At 42.9% G+C, this 19,564-nt stretch overlaps 3 protein-coding genes across 3 annotated transcripts in view; 1 reads left to right on the forward strand and 2 right to left on the reverse strand.

Moving 5' to 3' along the window:
* Positions 1 to 2,788, forward strand: part of zgc:77880 (zf-DHHC domain-containing protein) — a 4,115-nt gene extending 1,327 nt beyond the window's left edge. The window contains exons 4-9 of the mRNA XM_058066435.1: positions 503 to 615; positions 705 to 766; positions 840 to 957; positions 1,181 to 1,253; positions 1,358 to 1,514; positions 1,588 to 2,788. Coding sequence (XP_057922418.1) covers positions 503 to 615; positions 705 to 766; positions 840 to 957; positions 1,181 to 1,253; positions 1,358 to 1,514; positions 1,588 to 1,679 — 615 coding nt within the window. The 3' untranslated portion in view covers positions 1,680 to 2,788. The remainder of the gene's footprint in view (positions 1 to 502; positions 616 to 704; positions 767 to 839; positions 958 to 1,180; positions 1,254 to 1,357; positions 1,515 to 1,587) is intronic.
* tbc1d19 (TBC1 domain family, member 19) lies at positions 2,169 to 13,928 on the reverse strand. Its single transcript, XM_058066432.1, has 21 exons — positions 13,727 to 13,928; positions 13,557 to 13,629; positions 12,935 to 12,980; positions 11,627 to 11,702; positions 11,461 to 11,535; positions 10,782 to 10,845; positions 8,778 to 8,824; positions 8,596 to 8,706; positions 8,432 to 8,504; positions 7,453 to 7,491; positions 6,968 to 7,080; positions 5,955 to 6,029; positions 5,744 to 5,806; positions 5,084 to 5,168; positions 4,939 to 4,983; positions 4,797 to 4,829; positions 4,609 to 4,718; positions 4,419 to 4,510; positions 4,230 to 4,345; positions 4,084 to 4,154; positions 2,169 to 3,069 (listed from the first exon to the last, which is right to left on the reverse strand). The coding sequence occupies exons 1-21, from the start codon at positions 13,823 to 13,825 to the stop codon at positions 2,995 to 2,997; spliced, it is 1,581 nt and encodes a 526-aa protein (XP_057922415.1). The 5' UTR covers positions 13,826 to 13,928; the 3' UTR covers positions 2,169 to 2,994.
* A 1,189-nt stretch (positions 13,929 to 15,117) lies between these two features.
* rbpjb (recombination signal binding protein for immunoglobulin kappa J region b) overlaps positions 15,118 to 19,564 on the reverse strand; it is a 28,051-nt gene continuing 23,604 nt past the window's right edge. The window contains exons 6-11 of the mRNA XM_058067697.1: positions 18,750 to 18,887; positions 18,569 to 18,681; positions 18,353 to 18,493; positions 18,107 to 18,262; positions 17,858 to 17,961; positions 15,118 to 17,772 (exon numbers count right to left, since the gene is read on the reverse strand). Of these exons, the coding sequence (XP_057923680.1) occupies positions 17,451 to 17,772; positions 17,858 to 17,961; positions 18,107 to 18,262; positions 18,353 to 18,493; positions 18,569 to 18,681; positions 18,750 to 18,887 (974 nt within the window). The 3' untranslated portion in view covers positions 15,118 to 17,450. The remainder of the gene's footprint in view (positions 17,773 to 17,857; positions 17,962 to 18,106; positions 18,263 to 18,352; positions 18,494 to 18,568; positions 18,682 to 18,749; positions 18,888 to 19,564) is intronic.

Here is a 19,564-nt window from a genome sequence, read left to right on the forward strand (position 1 = left end):
AACAACCTGGAGAGTAAAAACACCTTAGTTACCTTTTAGAAGAACACATAAACTTGATTGTCTGTTAATTTAACATTGGCCATAACATCAAAAAATACAATAACTAATATTTACTAAATATTTACTAAATACAATAACTAAAAAACAACCTGTAGAGTAAAAACACCTTAATTACCTTTTAGAAGAACACATAAACTTGATTATTTGTCTGTTAATTTAACAGAAATTACAATTACAATTCCAGAAAGCCAATAACAGATTATGCTGTGTTTATTCTGGGAACTTGACGCAGTGTGATTCTCATATTGAGTATCATATTCTTCTAGTCAGTATATGTATGTGTATATGTATGTATGTCATTTTAATAATAAAAAGTAGCAATGCACTAACAGGAAGCTGTCGGCTTGGAACTGTCAACAGCACTAGCTGTAGCTCAGTGGGAAAACAAAATGCAGATTATGTGCTTTCACTTTTGAGTCCCTAAATGTTGACTGTTATGCAGGGGTGCGAGGGCTGGACTGTGTGTAGCCGCTGTGAAACCTACAGACCCCCCCGTGCGCATCACTGTCGTGTGTGCCAGAGATGTATACGCCGCATGGATCATCACTGCCCCTGGTGAGCGGCCATCATCATCATCATCATCATCATCATTATTATCGCTGTTGCCTTGGCAACCACACGTTGTATCTTTTGTGTTTTTTAAGGATCAATAACTGCGTGGGAGAGCTAAACCAAAAGTATTTCATCCAGTTCCTCTTCTATACGGGTGAGTAAACACTCCCAAGCATCAACTCCATTTGCGGCAAGATGCACGTCGGAGCGTGTCGCGTGATTGGCAGGCGTGGCCAGCCTGTACTCCATGTTGCTGGTGGTGTCGGCTTGGGTGTGGCGCATCAGGAGCGAGCTGGACGGAGACGCCCAGAAGGAGGAGGACACACCCAGCAAACATCTGATTGTGTGAGTTGAAGTTTGTGTTCCAAATCATACTTTGCAGAAAGAATGAACTCCCTTGGGTGGTCTTAAATATCTTAAATATTAATTATTGTGACTATAGTGAAGTAAGTAATCCATACGGGACGGCACCACACTGTCCCATATTGTGCCCAATACCCAATAGTGTATAGATATTGAATTACAAGTAGTACAAAGTGATAACGACCATGACGTATGTCCCCCCCAGTGCGCATTACATCATCCTGCTTGTGGAGTCCGTCCTCTTTGGAGTCTTCGTCTTGGTCATCTTTTATGATCAGGTACATTAGTTAATGTGGCCTGCAGTTCCAACAAGCTTCAGCAGAGGGCAGCAGTGCTAAGACATGGCAAGGTTTGCAGTAAATGTCCCATCTCTAACTCTCAGTTGGCCTCCATCGTAAGTGACGAGACACCCATTGAGCAGATGAGGAACAGGCTCATGATGAAGGATAGAGGTTCCTCGAACTCGTCGCAGCCACCTCACCACGCCGCACACACACGTAAGCCCAAGCTGGCGTTGTTGCGGGAGGTTTTCGGACGAGGTGAGTGAAACGTTGCCGTCTGACTCAGGAGCGAGTTGTAGTGGTTTAGCACCGCCTCTCTCTCTCTCGGTAGGTTCCGTCTTCTGCTGGCTCCTCCCGTTACACTCCAGTGCCCCTTCAGTTGGTGGTGTTGCCTACTCTGCCCTACCCGACTATGACGTCTGAACTGTGGAGCAGGGGCTCATGAATGTTCCGCCTAACGATGAAGATGTGCCTCATGAACTCGTGCACGTGGTTCCGCCTGTGTCCTGCAGCTAAATTCCCAGGATTTTTTTCCTCATGTTTACTTTTCGTGTGAACACTTGGGAATATTTTACATATTTAAATGAGAAATTTATACAAATTTGATAGAATTTGAGAATATGTAGCCCCTCGGAGGGCAACTAATGGAATGTCAAGGACCTTCCTTCCAAATGATCCATGCTGCATTTTGTCCGAATGTACCCCCGTTCCCAAGCTGTGTCTCAGTTTATACACTTCCGTTACTCGTGTTAGTCTCTCCCCCTTCCCTACGTGGCAAATATCGAGCACTTATGCATTGAAAAGATGACTCCATAAGTGTACCAATTGAGACACAGCTTTTGTTTGTGTTGTTTTTGTGACTCCTCCTACATCACGGCAGTCGAACTGAAAGATGAGGAAGCACTGAAGGGATTTGTTTTTTATGCTATTATATTATTTATTTATGTGTTTGTATTTGAGCTCCGATGACGTGTTACTGGCTTGAAGTGTGTTGCACATTTACACACATGCAGTATCGTACAACGCTGTGTCTCAGTGAAGGAATACTTCATGTTTACATGAACTACAAACAAAAAAAATGCACGTTTTTTTTATATTGATATCAAGTGTATGCGATGTCCAAAAATGCACTAAGATGAATTTATCTTCAATTCTGTTTGTAATTGTGGGTAAAATCATCATTTTTATGACAGCAGTCTTGTATATGCGAACAAGGTGATTGTTTCCCCAGCAACAGCAGAGACTGAAGCTAATTCATTGGACATTTTCTATGAAATTGTTATTCAGTTTACATGTAGAATATGTCTTGTTTTTATTCTTTCTTTTGCAATTCCTGTTAACCTTTCATGCACTTGTTGAGCTGCTCTACTGGAAAGGGTTTTTTGCTTGTGTCAAATGGTTTTATAATGAGGACGGATACAAGTGTTATTTACTGTTGCGACACTTAACTTATTGTTACCATTGCTGCTGCTGCTTTACTCCGACTTCCAATTTAAACATGTCTTTTCAACACAACTATGTGTAGGTGTGGATTTTTTTATGTATTATTTTTCTGTATTACTTTACACTATCAACAATCTCTTCATTTATGCAAATAAGTTATAAAAAAAACAAGACAAAAGCAGAATAAATAGGCAAAGCGGAATGATTTCAAACAGCGTTCGACTACACTGTTTGTGGACACAGGAAGTGGTGATTAGACATCAAACATACTGTCATGTGTCACGGTGACGCTTGTTTAGACGGCTGTGGCGAACAGGAAGATCTGGAGGAGAGGCATGACCCGGAGGGTTGAAAGGTCTGCAAGGACGGCCTGCAGTTGAACAAGTTACACACAACATACAGCTTATTACTTTTAATCATGTCAGGATATCCTTGTCACTGTTCTGTTTGTATTGTAAGGTGGTCCTACTTTAGTAGGCCACATCTCCCTAAAGCAGGGGTGTCCAAAGTACAGCCCCGGCCATTTTCAGACCGCAGCGGTTTGCAGTAAATGCGGGCGCATCATAATAGCTGGCAAAATGATATGCATTGAAAGTGCAGTCTTCGCACTGCATAGGAGTTTGAATGGTGTCAGGTAAAACCAGAATTATTATCAAAAATATTGATAATATGATTCATATGAAATTATTGTGTTGTCATGTTTGTTGCTCATTTGGACAAAAAGGAAATGAAACACGACACTACACCTAGTGACTTATGTAGAATATTACATATCAACATGTCTTTCAATGCATCTTTCTTTCAATGTCCATTTGCATTTTAGTTCATTTACTAATTAATATGCTTGAAAATACTTAATTTAGGTCAAAAATGCATACATGACCTTCGCAGGTTGCTTTTAACTGTTAACACAAACATCATAAAACAAAAAAATGACGTCATTTGTAGCTGCTACCAATACTTATTTATACTGATGTATAACTATGCAAAGACATGTTCAATATTTGCAGGTTGCAGTTTGTTTATGCTACCAGAACTACAGTTCCCATAATGCTTAGCATGCTGAGGTTTTGATGGAAGCTGCTTTGGGGACTGGCAAGGCATTCATCGAGGTGTTCATTGGTCGAAATGCATGCCTGCTGGTCAGGGTATACTTTACTCTTTAGTACTTTAAATACTTTATTTATTTTCCCTAATATTTTTGTGATCAACTGCAAAGTCCCAAATATTTGGTATAATAGTTGGTAACTTTGTTGTAGTTACTAGTCTACTATTACTAAAATAGTAATGCGTTGGGACCCCCTCATGTATGTGCATTACATTGGACACCCCTGCTCTTCAGCAAACACCGACAACTATAAAACACACACAAAGATGCACACACCTCAGCTGAAGCTAGGGACGTCACTTCCATCAGGTTCTCAGCACGAAAGGCAAAGACAGCGGCTGCCAGGACTGAAAGGGGGGTGCATGTCAAGTCATGGAGTATGACCAATGAACAAGCGATTAATATAAAACAACGACTCGTACCTGCGACAGGCTCCAACGAGTCGTAGCCAAGGATTCTGTCCCATAGAAAAAGAAGCTGGTCAGTGCAGAGATAGCCTGAAAAGGCTCGCACCAACCACTTGAAGGCAATGCGCAACCTAAAGAGTTAAAGTAGTTCAAAGCGAGATGAGAAAAAACAACGCCACAAGGTGGCAGCACTTGATCACTCACGGCTGTGCTCCCATCTGTCGCAGGTGGTAGAAAAGCTGAGGCAGGTGTGCTTGCAGGAGCCTCTCAAAGAGTAGACACAGAGACACAATACCCTGAGAAGGGGGTGGGGTGAGGTGGGGGTGCATATTTGTATCAGTGGGGCACTGTTGACTGCGTCCGGCTGGCGGGGGTGTGGGGGGCGCGTTCTTACCGAAGACGCAGAGGAGATGGAATGAAGTCTGAAGAAGTAGCGTGTGTACATCTCCCTGAAGACGCTGTACAGCTTGGACGGTTCGTTGTACAGGAAACAGAGAGGCGCCACTGGAACACATCAGCTCTCACTCAGCACGTGTGTGTGTGTGTGTTTGAGAGCGATGGAGGTCGATGAAGGTCACGTACCATACATTGAGAAGCCATGAAAGGGGATAACACCTGGTTGAAATGATGGAGTACATTGTGTTGTATTCATTTACTATTAGGATGGATGGATGGATGGATGGATGGATGGATGGATGGATGGAAAGCCAGGATGGGAGCTCACCATTGGGAGGATAAAAAACGTCACGCTGCACATCATCTTCTTTGCCTATAAGACAGACACTTAAGTCGAGTCCAACACACACACACACACACACAGACAGACAGTACCCAGCACACCCTGATGGGGGCGTACAAAGTCTGCTCACCCTGCACAGAGGATTTGGGAGGAGTCGCACTGTTGTACTTGAAGTGCTCCAGGACGGCAGCATCCCGGGAGAAGCACAGGAGCACCTAAATACACAAATACACATTTTAATGCACAAAACATCATCGGGAATGACACTCCTTTATATATAATATTGAGTATAAGTAGTGTGAATTGAGGCGGCACGGCGGTCTGGTGGTTAGTGCGCAGACCTCACAGCTAGGAGACCAGGGTTCAATTCCCACCCTCGGCCATCTCTGTGTGGAGTTTGCATGTTCTTCTCCGGGTTTCTCCGTGGTTTTTCTCCGGGTACTCCGGTTTCCTCCCACATTCCAAAAACATGCTAGGTTAATTAGCCACTCCAAATTGTCCATAGGTATGAATGTGAGTGTGAATGGTTGTTTGTCTATATGTGCCCTGTGATTGGCTGGCGACCAGTCCAGGGTGTACCCCGCCTCTCGCCCGAAGACAGCTGGGCTAGGCTCCAGCACCCCCCGCGACCCTCGTGAGGAAAAGCGGTAGAAAATGAATGAATGAATGAATAGTGTGAATTGAGAAACAGCCTGCGACTAGGTGTTAATGTTCCTATTGGGCATAATTATCGTTATACATCACACTGAATGTGTTCGTTAGTTAGTTAATGTGATAGAAAAGATCCCACCTGATAAAGGAAGTCCTCAAAGACAAAATAGTAGTCATCATTGCTGGCAGTCAGCTTCACATCCTGCAGGCCCACAATTCAACAATAATTCATCATGTAAGAAATAAGCCAAAATGGGGGTAAGTTTGTTTGTAATAACACAACTGCAATGTGACAGTGATGTTTATTTAGCTTTCAATGTGTGTGTGTGTGTGTGTGTGTATATATGCACCTTGTAGATAAGGCTATCCACCAGCAGGTCATGTTGGATGACTCCCGCCTTTAGTTGCTCATAATGGAGAACATCCTACAAAGGATATAGATCAGGGGTGGGCAAACTTTTTCACTCACGGGCCACATTGGCTTCATAAAAATTTGGCGGCGGGACCTTCTATACACAGGCAGTCGTCAAACAGAACAACATACTTGCTCACGGTGCAACAAAATGAAAACACAACATTTTTAACGGTAACAACAAGTTACCGTATCACATAAATCAACGAGTATAACTATGTGGGTGATTCCCAACAACTAAGCGCTAAACATAAAAATGTAACTTTAAACCGTTATTTCCAAATGACCTCAAGACATGCTGGGTAGTCCAGCTGCAACCACAATATGAACAATAAAACATTGGATATGTTAACTTCTATTCGTTTACTTCTCTGACGACCTCCTCAACAAATTTTGCAAAATGTTGGGAGAGTACCACAAATTACCCTGCATGCCTTGCAGCCGGAATATATGGGTATACGTAAATATTTATTTGTTTGCCCACATGGCGCAGTGGGTAGATTCTATGTGTGTCGTGTGTGTTGACGTGTTGTGTTGTTTTGTGGATCACTTTTTTGTACAAGCTACAGATTGCAAAAGGAATTTGGAAATGCCTGATGGGCCGGATGAAGACGCTTTGCGGGCCTGATGTGGACCGCGGGCTGTAGTTTGCCCACCCCTGATATAGATAGTATATAATAATAACAGTGGTGCAAAGAAACAAAATAATTGCACTGCATTGGATTTTTTTTTACCTCAACAAATGTCAAAATTATGTTTCGGGAACAAAAACGCTTGTGCTGCATGCTCTATTTGGCCTAACACAGCACCAAGACTACTCTCTTTGTCTCACATCGTCCACATTACGCTCTTTTACAACCCCCGTCGCCAAAAAAAAGAACTAATATTGGAATAGTTGCAGCTGCTTTATATAACAAACTGCATGTGTGTGTTTATGCATTGTTTTCCAACCTGCGGATGATTGACTGAATTGAGAATCAGGGCCCAAAGGTCAGCCCGGAGCCCAGTGGGGCAGCCCTGTCTGCTGTACTGCTGCGCCGCTGCACTGTCCTGCTCTGCAAGCACTGATACCACAAAGACACAAAGAGGGAGAGGATGTGTGTGAGACTAATTTGTTGAAATCTCTTCAGCAACCTAATCATAACTCCATGTGGATAAAAGACTCCTCCATTGAAACCTCTCCACCACCACTGGAAAGACCAAAGAGCTGTCAAAGGACGTCAGGGACAAGATTGTAGACCTACACATGGCTTATTATTAGTCAAAAACTATGGATATTTAATTAACTGTGTTTTTGCCGAACTTAAGCATTTCCCAGCATAACAATGGCTGTTTTATATCATTATGTAACAGGAACACAAACCAGGGCTACAATCTACAGCTTTTTTTTTTGCTACATACAACTGGATTGGATTTAAAAATAATGTTGCCCGTACCTTTTTTTCCAATGTCAACATAGTCGTTTTCAAATGCATCTGCAGAAAAGCAGAAATCAAATGTTTGCATTCGTCAAGTTAAGTGCTACAGTGGAACCCGTTTTAATGACGGATTTCGGACTGGCTGCCTCATGTTGACAAAACTGTGACATAGACCGGAGATATAACGAGAATGGGCCATAATAAAAGGATTTTTGAACCTACGACAGTTTTTTGGATATTTATATTTTTCTGTTTTCATGAGACACTGAATTTCATTGTATGTCTCGACTACAGTGACAATAAAGTTTTGTATTCAAATCTTTCTTCCAGTGGCTAAACCTACAAAGCCCTCCACGATCTGACCCCCCCCCCCATATCTCACAGACCTGCTCCATCCACACAATCCCCCGTGTCCCCTTCGCTCCTCAGACTCAAACCTCCTTGGCACTCCCCTGTAAGACCAAGCTCCGAACCTGGGGAGACAGAGCCTTCTCCATCGCTGCCCCCACCCTCTGGAACTCTTTGTCCCGTTCACTCCATGCTTGCCCTGACCTTCCCAGTTTCAAAAAACAACTAAAAACCCACCTCTTTAAATCTGTTTTTAATGTCTAACTTTTTATATCTGACTGCTGTGCCCCGTTTTTACTCATGTTTTAACTATGTATTAATGAATGAATGTTGTATTTTTATGTATCTTTTACTCAGTTTACTTGCTTTTATTCAACTCCATTCTTCTGTAAAGTGTCTTTGAGTATTTTGAAAAGCGCTATACAAATAAAATGTATTATTATTATTATTTAAACATTCAAATAAACCTGGACAATTTTTAGAGTATGTCAACATCAACCTAAGCAGGAGCCCTTTAGTAACATGCTGAACCTGTATTTGATGAGTTGGTCAACATAGACAGATTATCGCCACAAATGGGACTGGCTTAAACGGGTTCCACTGTACTACTGTGAAGACTCATTAAAATGACATAATGGCGTGTTAGTGCCTGGATGGATATGTGCGTTATCATCGATCCCCAACTGTCCAGCGGCGAGGCTGAGTTCCGAGTAGGCTCGTCTCTGATCATTTGAAGAGGAAAAAAAACATTAAAAGTATTCATTATGAATGCAGAGATAGCACCCGACGTAAAAACGAGGATCAGGATCCTACCAGCTGTGGGATGTCATTAACGTGTAGGGGCACCTGGATGAGGCCCCAGTGGCTCCTGGCGCAGATGTCCTCGCTGCTGTTGTGGTTGGGGTTCCGCAAGCCAACAACCACCTGGTGGCAAAAAGGTTGTGATGAAAAACCATATAGCGAAGAAAAGCGACGATGTCGGGACATGGCCTCACCTCCAGGAAGTCTTTGGGGGCATAGACCGGCCTGAAGCGGCTTAAGTCTGCAAGGAGACAAATCCATGTTTGTTATTTTTTCCTGTCTTGCATGATAAATTACAGTCAAGAAACCAAAATGGTAAACGTTTTTCTCAGGACAGCTTGTCTATTTGTGCTATTTATAGACGGGAGACAGGACCCAGTCTTAAATGTTATCCAACTCTGTGCTGGGATAGCAACGTTGGGACAGCAGGTCACGGACCCCCAAGTAATAACTTGTCATTTCCACTTAAGTGTGCAACAACAACAGTATTTATATATAACTTTATATAAATACTTCATTCATTCATTTTCTACCGCTTTTTCCTCATGAGGGTCGCGGGGGTGCTGGAGCCTATCCCAGCTGTCTTCGGGCGAGAGGCGGGGTACACCCTGGACTGGTCGCCAGCCAATCACAGGGCACATATAGACAAACAACCATTCACACTCACATTCATACCTATGGACAATTTGGAGTCGCCAATTAACCTAGCATGTTTTTGGAATGTGGGAGGAAACTGGAGTACCCGGAGAAAACCCATAGGGAGAACATGCAAAATTCCACACAGAGATGGCCGAGGGTGGAACTGAACCCTGGGCTCCTCGCTGTGAGGTCTGCGTGCTAACCACTAGACCGCCGTGCCGCCTATATAAATACTTATATAAAATATTTATATATAACTTGGGACAGCACTACACTGTCAAAATTCTCACACTCAAGTGTACATGGTATAGTATACTTTTGCACAGTATGATTTTGCAATACTTCTTAGTGTTTAATATTTTAATTTATTATTATTATTATTATTATTATTTTAGCCCTGTGATTGGCTGGCGACCAGTCCAGGGTGTACCCCGCCTCTCGCCCGAAGACAGCTGGGATAGGCTCCAGCAACTAAATTTGAACGCTTAATTAATACAGTTGTGTTTTCTTTTCCACTTTTTCATGTAATCCAAATTTGAAAAAAAGCAATCAATTAAATTGACACTATCGACTGCACGGTATTAAAGTGATTAGCGCGCAGGCCTCACAGCTAGGAGACCCGGGTTTGATCCCACCCTCGGCCATCTCATGTTCTCCACATGCATGCGTGGGTTTCCTCCCACATTCCAAAAACATGCTAGGTTAATTGGTGACTCCAAATTGTCCATAGGTATGAATGTGAGTGTGAATGGTTGTTTGTCTATAAGTGCCCTGTGATTGGCTGGCCACCAGTCCAGGGTGTACCCCGCCTCTCGACCCAAGAAGACAGCTGGGATAGGCTCCAGCACCCCCCGACCCTCGTGAGGAAAAAGCGGTAGAAAATGAATGAATGAATTATTATTTTAGTTTATTTTTTTAACTATTTTTAACTATTAACTATGTTGCTATTAACTATTTTTAATCTATTTTACAACTCTTTTAATGTTTTTATCTTTTTAGTCCTATTTTATGCTTTTAGTCTTTAGCTTTTAACTCCAGTGTTTCCTGGGGGGGGGGGGGGGGTTCTCCACACTGGGGGCTGTGTCGGGTCTGCTGAGGGGGTGCGATCCTTGGGTCCCTTCGACCCGGCCGGCTGGGGGTTCCTCCCTTTAATGTGGGGGTCCACCCGTCTGTTGGGGAGTCGGGGAGCCCCGATGGAACTGGTCCTCCGATGGAACTGGTCCCCCGATGGAACGGCCTGCGGCTCCTCCCAGTGTGGACGGCCCCAAAGGGGGCGTTTCCTCAAAGGTGCCATGCCATGTCTCTTTACTGTGTGTGATTGTGTGTATGTGTGGGTGGGTGTGTGTGTGTGCGTCTACTATGGAGGGTGGGAGGGAGGGGCTTTCTTAGTATTTGTTTTCCTTTTAATTGTAGTAATTGTTTTTAACTCTGTAAAGCACTTTGTGTTGCATGTCTTTGCAGGAAAAGTGCTATACAAATAAAGTTGATTTGATTTGATTTATGCACTCAAAAGACCAAGTGCGAGTATCGAAGTACACAATGCAGGGAAGGCTTGATACCTGGTTCATCCGTGCCCATCTCGTTCCACTTGTTGGCTAGCTCCTGTTGCTCGGCAGCTGGCCTCTGCAGCAAAACAGAACAAATTGCGTTGCCTAGTGTACATTATGTCTTAGAACAGGGGTCGGCAACCTTTACTATGAAAAGAGCCATTTCACCCACTTGCCCACTAAAGAAAAATAGCCTGGAGCCGCAAAACGTTGTATGTTTAAAACAACATTGGAGGGGAAAAAAAAGACGAGTTGGAGTACTCTTGCTAGTACTGGAGATAAACTTTTGTTTTTAAATGAGCTCTAATTTATTTTTTAGAATCGTCAAATAACTCATTAATAATAATTAATAACTCAAATAACTCAAAGTATTACTCATTTCCCTTCATGTTAACCTGTCAGAGAGAACTGGATAGCATCCTGTCTGCTCATTCAGTCACCAGTCAGAACTCAGTCAGGATGCATTCATGGTCTCACACAAAGTTGGATTTTTGTAAACTCATAACAAAGACGTGCATTTTCACCACACGGGTGCTAAAAAATATTCAAGCATTGCAAAGGGAGCCGCAACAAAGAGGCTGGAGAGCCACATGCGGCTCTGGAGCCGCAGGTTGCTGACCCCTGGCTTAGAACAATCAAGGCCATGCCACAAAAGTGATTTTCATATATTTAGAAAATGAATGAATGTTACCAAACGCGCCAGAGGGACTCCCAACTCTGTGCTCATGCTGTTCAGGCTTTTCAGTATGCGCCTCTCCCAGCTGGCCTGTGTGTTTGATTGGAGATTGGACAGATTGGAAACAAGTAACCAAAAGGAAGACAGGCCGTGATGTCATAAAGGAGATAAGATGACTGACCTGGGCTTTGCGCATGTAGGCTAGGGGCTCTTTAAGGTGCTCTGCGGTGGCCCCCGGGTGACTCAAAGGCAGCTGGCTGGTAGAAAAACCAAGACAAGAGTAAAGGAAGTGTTTTTCAAATAGTTGGGTTCTTATCAATGTATCGTGAATGTGTGGAAGCCTGCTTATGCTAAACATAATTGAGAGTCGTGTAAACATCTGCTGGAGGACATGGCTGACTGATGGTGATGAGGAAAACAGTGCTTTTGTCTCACTTGCAACTTGTGGATTAACTCCCAAAAATGGCCTCTGCTTCAGATATTACTCCTCCTCCTAGTATATAAACCAGGGGTCTCAAACTCAATTTACATGCGGGCCACTGGAGTTAGGGTCTGGGTGAGACTGGGCTGCATCAGGTTTAAAAAAAAAACAAAAAAAACGCATTTATTAAAAACAGAAAAATGAATAAACTTTGCTTTGGTTGCGATTTTCTACAAGAAAAGCTCTGATAAAACATTCCACTGTTCTCAAATATCTATGAAAAATAAATAAACAAATCAAGAATAAAGAAAATCAATCAATCAGTAATAAATAAATAAATATAATAATAATAAAAACGTAAGAAACCACATATAGTTGGTGGGTAGACAAATTATTTTTTTCAGATTAAAATGAACAAAGCATTATTAGAGCCCTGTAGACATGACAAAACACGACTATAGTCACATTTATACTCTTTTTATTTACAACATATTGCGCAACTCCAGGGTCTGGAGACACATGCTAACTCGCAAACTAGAGAGCTAGCGACCTAAACGGTAGCCTTCAAGTTATTCCCTTTGAACTCAAATAGCCAAAAACTTACCACTTCCACACGGATAGGGAGGATAACTATTAACAGTTATTTAACCTTTAACATGAACATGCATCAAACGTAATAATTTTTTCCGGGTACATGATACCATACAGCATCCATATCAAACTTGCGCAAACTTTCATTTCAAGGCGGGGGCCTCAAACTAGTGTCCTGTGAGCCACATTTGGCCCGCAGGCCGCGTGTTTGAGACCCCTGGTGTAAATATTTTGTATTCGATATGGTCAATATGGACGGGTAGATCAACTTAAAAATTGATAGTATTAGTAGCATGGGTGGTATTAATGACGGATCAATGCTAATGTGATGAGATAGATATTTCTCATTTCTCATTTCATTTTCACAAATATCCTGGCCGTGTATTCACGTGGTATCGGATTGATACCAAAATCTGCAAAATCTACACAGGCTGTCAACATAAATGGGCTCAATTCTCTTGTAAATGATTTACTTACATGTGTAATTCTCTATACACTGCATTCTGGAGCTTTCTTTCCCAGCCTGTTGACGAGAGCAAGATGTTATTATATATTTAAAGATTTTAAATCAGAGGTATCAAACCTTTTACAGTGAGCACTTGTCATTTTTACCTTTACAAGTGCTATAATTTTGCCTTGGTTTGCATAGGGAAATCTGCTGTGTCTCCTGTCGTCTGTTGCAGGTTTTATATGCATATAAATCTATTACATTCAACGTAAATGTTAATTAAACGCTAATTTAATGTTCAACATTTATATGTATTTTAAATAGTTTTATGCATGTAAAACTATAACTGCAAAACTATAAAAGCCAGTTTGGTGTTAACATTTCTGGCTTTCTGGAATGGATTAATTGGATTATTAATTATTTTATAGCCAAAATGTATTTGGTTAAAGTCAGATTGGAACGGATTCATGACATTAATTAAGATTCCGCTGGATTAAATGGAGACATGTCAAGCACTTGACCTAATTGATGAGCTGGTCAGCCGTTAATAATGCATTCATATGAAAAAAAGGAGCTACGGACTAAAAGTGGCACGCGGGCCGCACTTTGATCACCTCTTCCTTAAATTAATGTAATATTTCAATGTCATACCTGATGATTTCAGGAAACTACGCACATCTTCTTTCAGATATTCCAGTTTAATCTCCGGTTGGTGAAGACACTCCTACATGACATTTAAAGAGAGAAAAGTGAAAGCGAAAGTCAGCTGTGTAGTCCTGCCAACATGCATTAGCATGTTAGCCACATGCTAATCCTCTCACTTTAGCTTGCTGCTCTATTTGGGAGTGCAAATGGCTTCCCGTCAGGCGTTGGACCAACCGAGCGATCGTCACAGATAACTCTGTGTTTTCATCCATCATTCTTAACGCGGATGCGTCCTTTTAGAACTGAAAATGTATTCCTTTATTTTGGCATTCTGGGTTAGAATCCGGTAGGGTCACAGCAAATAGGTCCGTGCGTTCCGGGTAGAAATAAGGGCTCCGTACATTTGTTCCGCCATTTCACCAATTCCTGTATATCAAAACTACTGTATAGCACTAGATAATGACGTAAAAACGTAAAAATATACCCACACAAAGTTCCACCTATTTAAATTAATCCACATGAACTTAATATTTGTGTGGAATCACCACTACCACTATAGTCTGTACTCCATTCATTATGCTATTATCTGCTACACTAAGGAAGCAAACTGTACTGTGTTGTTGGACCTTAGTCTTAGCTTTTGTTTTGTGTGCTGTTGGGCATCTGCACTCTCGAAAGGTTCGATTCCTGGTATTGACCAGTGGACCTCCATGCAGAAAGAATGAGGCTATGCCTTGTGGTGTAAATCATTTCAGTTATACGGGATATTTTTATTTGCCAGTTTTTACAACACAGCCATGTTATCTTGTAGAGAATTGACTGTCTGTCTTGTTTTTCTGCTGGGATTGTGCTGTGTAAAAAGCTAAATTTGGACTGGTGAACATTGAAGCCAATTTTTGTTTTCATGCTTGTATTAACCCATTAAATCAATTAAGTAAGAAAATTAAGTAATATATAAGGCATACTTACCTGTGGTGCCATAAACTATAGAATATTATGTTATAGAATTTTACATATTATGCTAGCTTGTAGGGCGGCACAGTGGTTGAGTGGTTAGCGTGCAGACCTCACAGCTAGGGGACCAGGGTTCAATTCCACCCTCTGCCATCTCTGTGTGGAGTTTGCATGTTCTTGTGGGTTTTCTCCGGGTACTCCGGTTTCCTCCCACATTCCAAAAACATGCTAGGTTAATTGGCGACTGCAAATTGTCCATAGGTATGAATGTGAGTGTGAATGGTTGTTTGTTTATATGTGCCCTGTGATTGGCTGGCGACCAGTCCAGGGTGTACCCTGCCTCTTGCCCAAAGACAGCTGGGATAGGCTCCAGCACCCCCGCGAAAATGAATGAATGTTGGCTTGTCGGCAGCAGTAACGTCTTAGCGTTGCCAGATTTTGCCACTTTGGAAGCTGTTATTACAATATAAAATATTGTTTCGGCACACCCAAGTATTTTGCCATTGGAAAACATTACCATGTGGACAGACCTTGTCAACCTCTCAATCAACACACACACACGACAACTCATTGCGAAATATACACCATACATATATAAACACATTCAAAGTGAGACTTTATAACACTTTTTAATTCTCTTTTTTATGACATTTTTTGTGTTTTAATGACAGACTGGAGCATGAACCGGAGCTGAAATATGTACAAAAACATGCTATTAAAAACAAAAACAAAAGAGTCCCCTTGTTGTGTGACGTTATTGCTAAATGTTACAAACTAGCTTTTGCGCAAGGAGTATACCACTACAACTACATCGATAACCAGTACGAGAAGAAAACACACACATACAGTGACAGTGTGTTAGCGCTCTATAGTGCAAACAGCCCAAATAGTCTGAAGAAGTAAGGCTGAGAGCGACAGAGGGAGAAAAAAGGTTTAAAGCTGCCTCTCGCTGTGCAGTGCATGACACCTACTGTATATGTTCAGACATTTGGCATTTCTCCAGGACACAAACATTGTTCAGAGCTCCTTTAACAAAACCATGACAGCTGCTTCCAGAAGAGTACAAAGAAAAAAAAAACATTTTCCAAAACAACTCCAGATATGGCGTGTAACATTTCCGACACCCTGTGACGCTCACGTCCCTTTAAAGAAGTGTAAACCAGCTCAGGTTGTCAAGGTCAAGGTGTGCCCTTGAACTCTGTGATGATGAAGATGATGATACTAAGGGAGGGGTCAACATGTAAACAACCCAAAATATCCCAGAGAAGGCGGGCAATGCTAGCAACAAACACAGTGTCTAGAGTTAGAAAACACAGACAAGACTTGCTGTTAAATAAAATCTACAGTTTCAAGATTGCACAACCTCTGACCTGGCCAGTAAAGGGTTCGTAAAGATTTGTTGTCGCTACACCAGACAGGACGTGGCCTTTTTTTTTTTTTGTTCTAAAAATCTAAATAAAACAAAACCCAGGCCAACCGAGGCGGCGCAGGAAATAATGCACTTTTATGACATCAGACAAGGGGAAACTTTGTACCAATAATTTAAAATATTACAATATAAAACATATCAACTTAAATCGTGTTATTTTTTTTCCACTGAAGGGGATTGAGCGAATCCTTTTTTTGTGTGTTGTTGTGAAAAAAGACAAAGTTAACACATTCAAGTTACAGTTGGACTGTAAGCTGTTTAGTATTGCCTTTAATTGTCCAGTTTTTTTCTTTCTCAACCTTTTGGAGTATTTGGATGCTAATGGAGTGAGTCTAACTCAATAATCCATTACACAATGACACACACACACACACACACACATGCGCATACACACACACAGGCTGGTGAACTCGTAGTGCTCAGGTGGACCAAGTGATGAGCTGTACAATATTGCTGTTCGTAAATGTTCAATAATACACAAAAGAAGAAGGCCTTTCTGCACTCATCGGCATGGATCTGTGTTTTGTTGGTCGCGTTAGAAAAAGGAAGGCGCTCGTGAGAAGTACCAGCAGTGGAAATCGAAGGAAGGCGAGCGGATGCCCTCGCTCAGAACAACAGTTCTCGTGTTTTTGTGTGTGTGTGTGTAACTGAAGTTATCAGTAAGGCCACATTGACTCGCTAATGACGCCGCTGGAAGACACAAACACGCGTGATATGACGTGAGGCTAAGGCCGTCCAACAACAAGACCGCTTGGACCGCTCCGTGACGTGGACAATTCCGACGGAGACGTGGCGCACATATTGGCAAAGGCAAGGCAGAGGCGTTGCTTAAAGCTTTTCTTTCTTTTAAAGACTTCATAAAAACCAATGATAATAAAAAATAGGCCCTCTGAGGTCCCCCCCCCCACGACTACACAAAATGAAAACCTTCGCAGACTTTTGAGGGGGGGGGAAGCCCAAGATCAGAGGAGGAATACAAACTATTTGGTAACAAAAGTGTACTATATGTTTAATACAAAAAAAGGTATGGAGAAAAATGTACCTTTACTAAAGCTTATACAAGATCCTTGGTCCATAAAAATGAAGTCACCGCCACGTTTTGTGTCCCTCTGCGTCCTCAGACAACAATACATCCATCACCGGGGAGCATGGAAGCATGGAGGGCAGTGCAAAAATATTCACTCCATTTCAGCACTCTTGTTAGTTTCTTGGGGCAGGAGGTGCGTTGGATGTATTGTTGTGGCGGATCCATTGTGGCAACTGTGGAAAGATGCTGGTGCTCTGCAGGAACATTCCAAAGCACCAGGACTGGATCCTGGCAGGTCCCCAAAGTGACCGCAAGGGAGGAGGGAGCTTGTCCCGCTTTGTCCCGTCAGGCTTTGTGATGTCACTCCTCCTAACCCCCGCGTTTCTTCCTGCTCATTTTTCTCTCCAAATATTGAAACGCAGCAGTTTCCCCAAAGTCGTCATTCCACATCCTCCGGTATAGTTGCTCTCAAGGCAGACAGGATTGGGTGTTAAGAGACCACGGCTGCGGCGGCGGACGAGGATGTGACTCCGGCGCCGGTGGCGGCGCTAGACGCATAGACAGCAGCGCCCTCCTGGCTGCCACCGTCCCTCAGCAGGCTGGAGCTGCCGGCCCTCAGGATGGCGCCGGCCGCGCTGCAGTGTGGCCTTGGCCCAGGCTCTGGTGTGTAGGTGAAGGTCAGCGTGGTGGAGTAGATGATACCGTCGTTCCTCACCAGCGTGACGGGCACCTGGACGGGCTGCCGCACCCAGCGCCATCCCTCACAAAAGGCAGAGATGTCGGGCACCACGCATAACATGCTCTCTGCACACCTGAGGAAAAACACACGACAGTCAGGCCAGCCTCATTCAACAATCAACAACAATCACCTGGTGGCAAGATGGCGGTAAAGCACACCTGTACATGGTCTCGGCTTCGACATCTCCGAACCAGACCCGTAGATTTGGAGTGAAGTTCTGTCCTGTCAGCTCCAGCATGGCGACGTCGCCACCGCCGTTGAGCTGCACACAAACGCATACAACATCTAAGACATTCTCAGTGTTTCCTGTACCATTATATTATGGAGTGAAGCTCCAAGAAGGTCAAGTTAATGTTGTTATATTTTATATTCACAAAACCAACAGAAGCCAAAAAAAAGGGGTTAACCTGTAAGCTTTCAACCACAGGCACAGGGGTGACAGGCGATTGGACGGGGCCCATGCCCTCGTAGAAGGTGTACTCGGCCTTGTCGGTGCTGATGATTGTCCAGGAGGCGCCGTCATTGATCATCTCCTTGTTTGGTTCTTTTGGACATGGAGTGGCCTGGAAGCAGACAGGAAGTAGGAAAACGTGACTGACACGGACTTGAAAAAGAGGACATTGGTGTCGGTGGGGGGGGGTTATGACACTGACTTGAAACTGAATTATCCTCTCTTGTGAAAGGCACAGGTACATGCGCTCTGTGTCCTTCAGGTAGAAGGCACACTTGTGGAGTTGGGAGACGGGGTCGTCCGCGTCTAGCAGCGCCGTCTGCTTGTCCACCTTACGGATGATCTGACAGGGGCGAAAGAAAAGCCATTTAACCTCCCTGAAAGAAGATTTAAAAAGGGGCGTGGCTTTCTTTCTTACCAGTCTGGGTAGCGCCATGCCGGTGACTGAACAAACAAGCTTGACTGTCTGTCCGTAGTGGATGTAACCGTCTCTCACAGTGAACTCCTCTCCTTCAGACTCCTCATCATCCACTGTAATACATCACACAGTTCACACAGTGGTTCAAAGCCACACTAGTGCAAACACCTGACTGACTTACACAGATGGATGTAGAAGGCCCCCCACTGCTGGGAGCTGGCATGGAAATTGCCACCCTCCACGTGGAGATAGCGCGTGCTGACCGTTTGGGACCGCAGCCGGTTGAATAGCGCCACCTTGGTGCCTGACGCAATGCACACTGTAGAGCAAAAGTGACACATTTTAGCCCCCCCTCCCAGAGGAGCCCTGTGCTCACAGAGCAGCTGTGTCAACAGTGTGATCAGTGTCGAGAAAATAGCTTGTAATGTGCACATTTCAGTTGTTCTTAACCAGGAAAGTGGCTCAATTCGCACACTTTCGTCCTCACACTTAACATTTTGAATGGTGTTATGGTGTTTTTTTGTGTTATGAGTACTTCAATGACCATTTAAAAATGTGAGTTTCAGGTTGAGACAATGTGAGAACCCCTTATTGCAGGGGTGGGCATACTACGGCCCAGGGGCCACATCCGGCCCGCCAAGTGTTTGAATACGGCTCGCCCATTCTTTCCAAAGTATTTCATTTAAACTCAACATACAACCTGGCATCATGGCTTGAGCCAACCTTTTGATGGTTTTATCAATTTCGTTTTTTGACGTGGTCTGTTGTTTACAAAGTGCTCCTGAAAAAAGGGACACAAGCACATAATAATAATAATAATAATTATTATCATTATTATAGTTATTATATCAATGCTAATTATTATATTAATTATACATAATGATATTGTTATATTCGCATATTTTACATAATAATAATATAATAATAATTATTTTAATTTTGTTTTAATTATTATAATATTTTATTATTTTTAAAATATTTAAATATAAATATAAA

This window comes from Doryrhamphus excisus, chromosome 3 (genome assembly GCF_030265055.1).
Source record: "Doryrhamphus excisus isolate RoL2022-K1 chromosome 3, RoL_Dexc_1.0, whole genome shotgun sequence".
Classification (NCBI taxonomy): Eukaryota; Metazoa; Chordata; class Actinopteri; order Syngnathiformes; family Syngnathidae; genus Doryrhamphus; species Doryrhamphus excisus.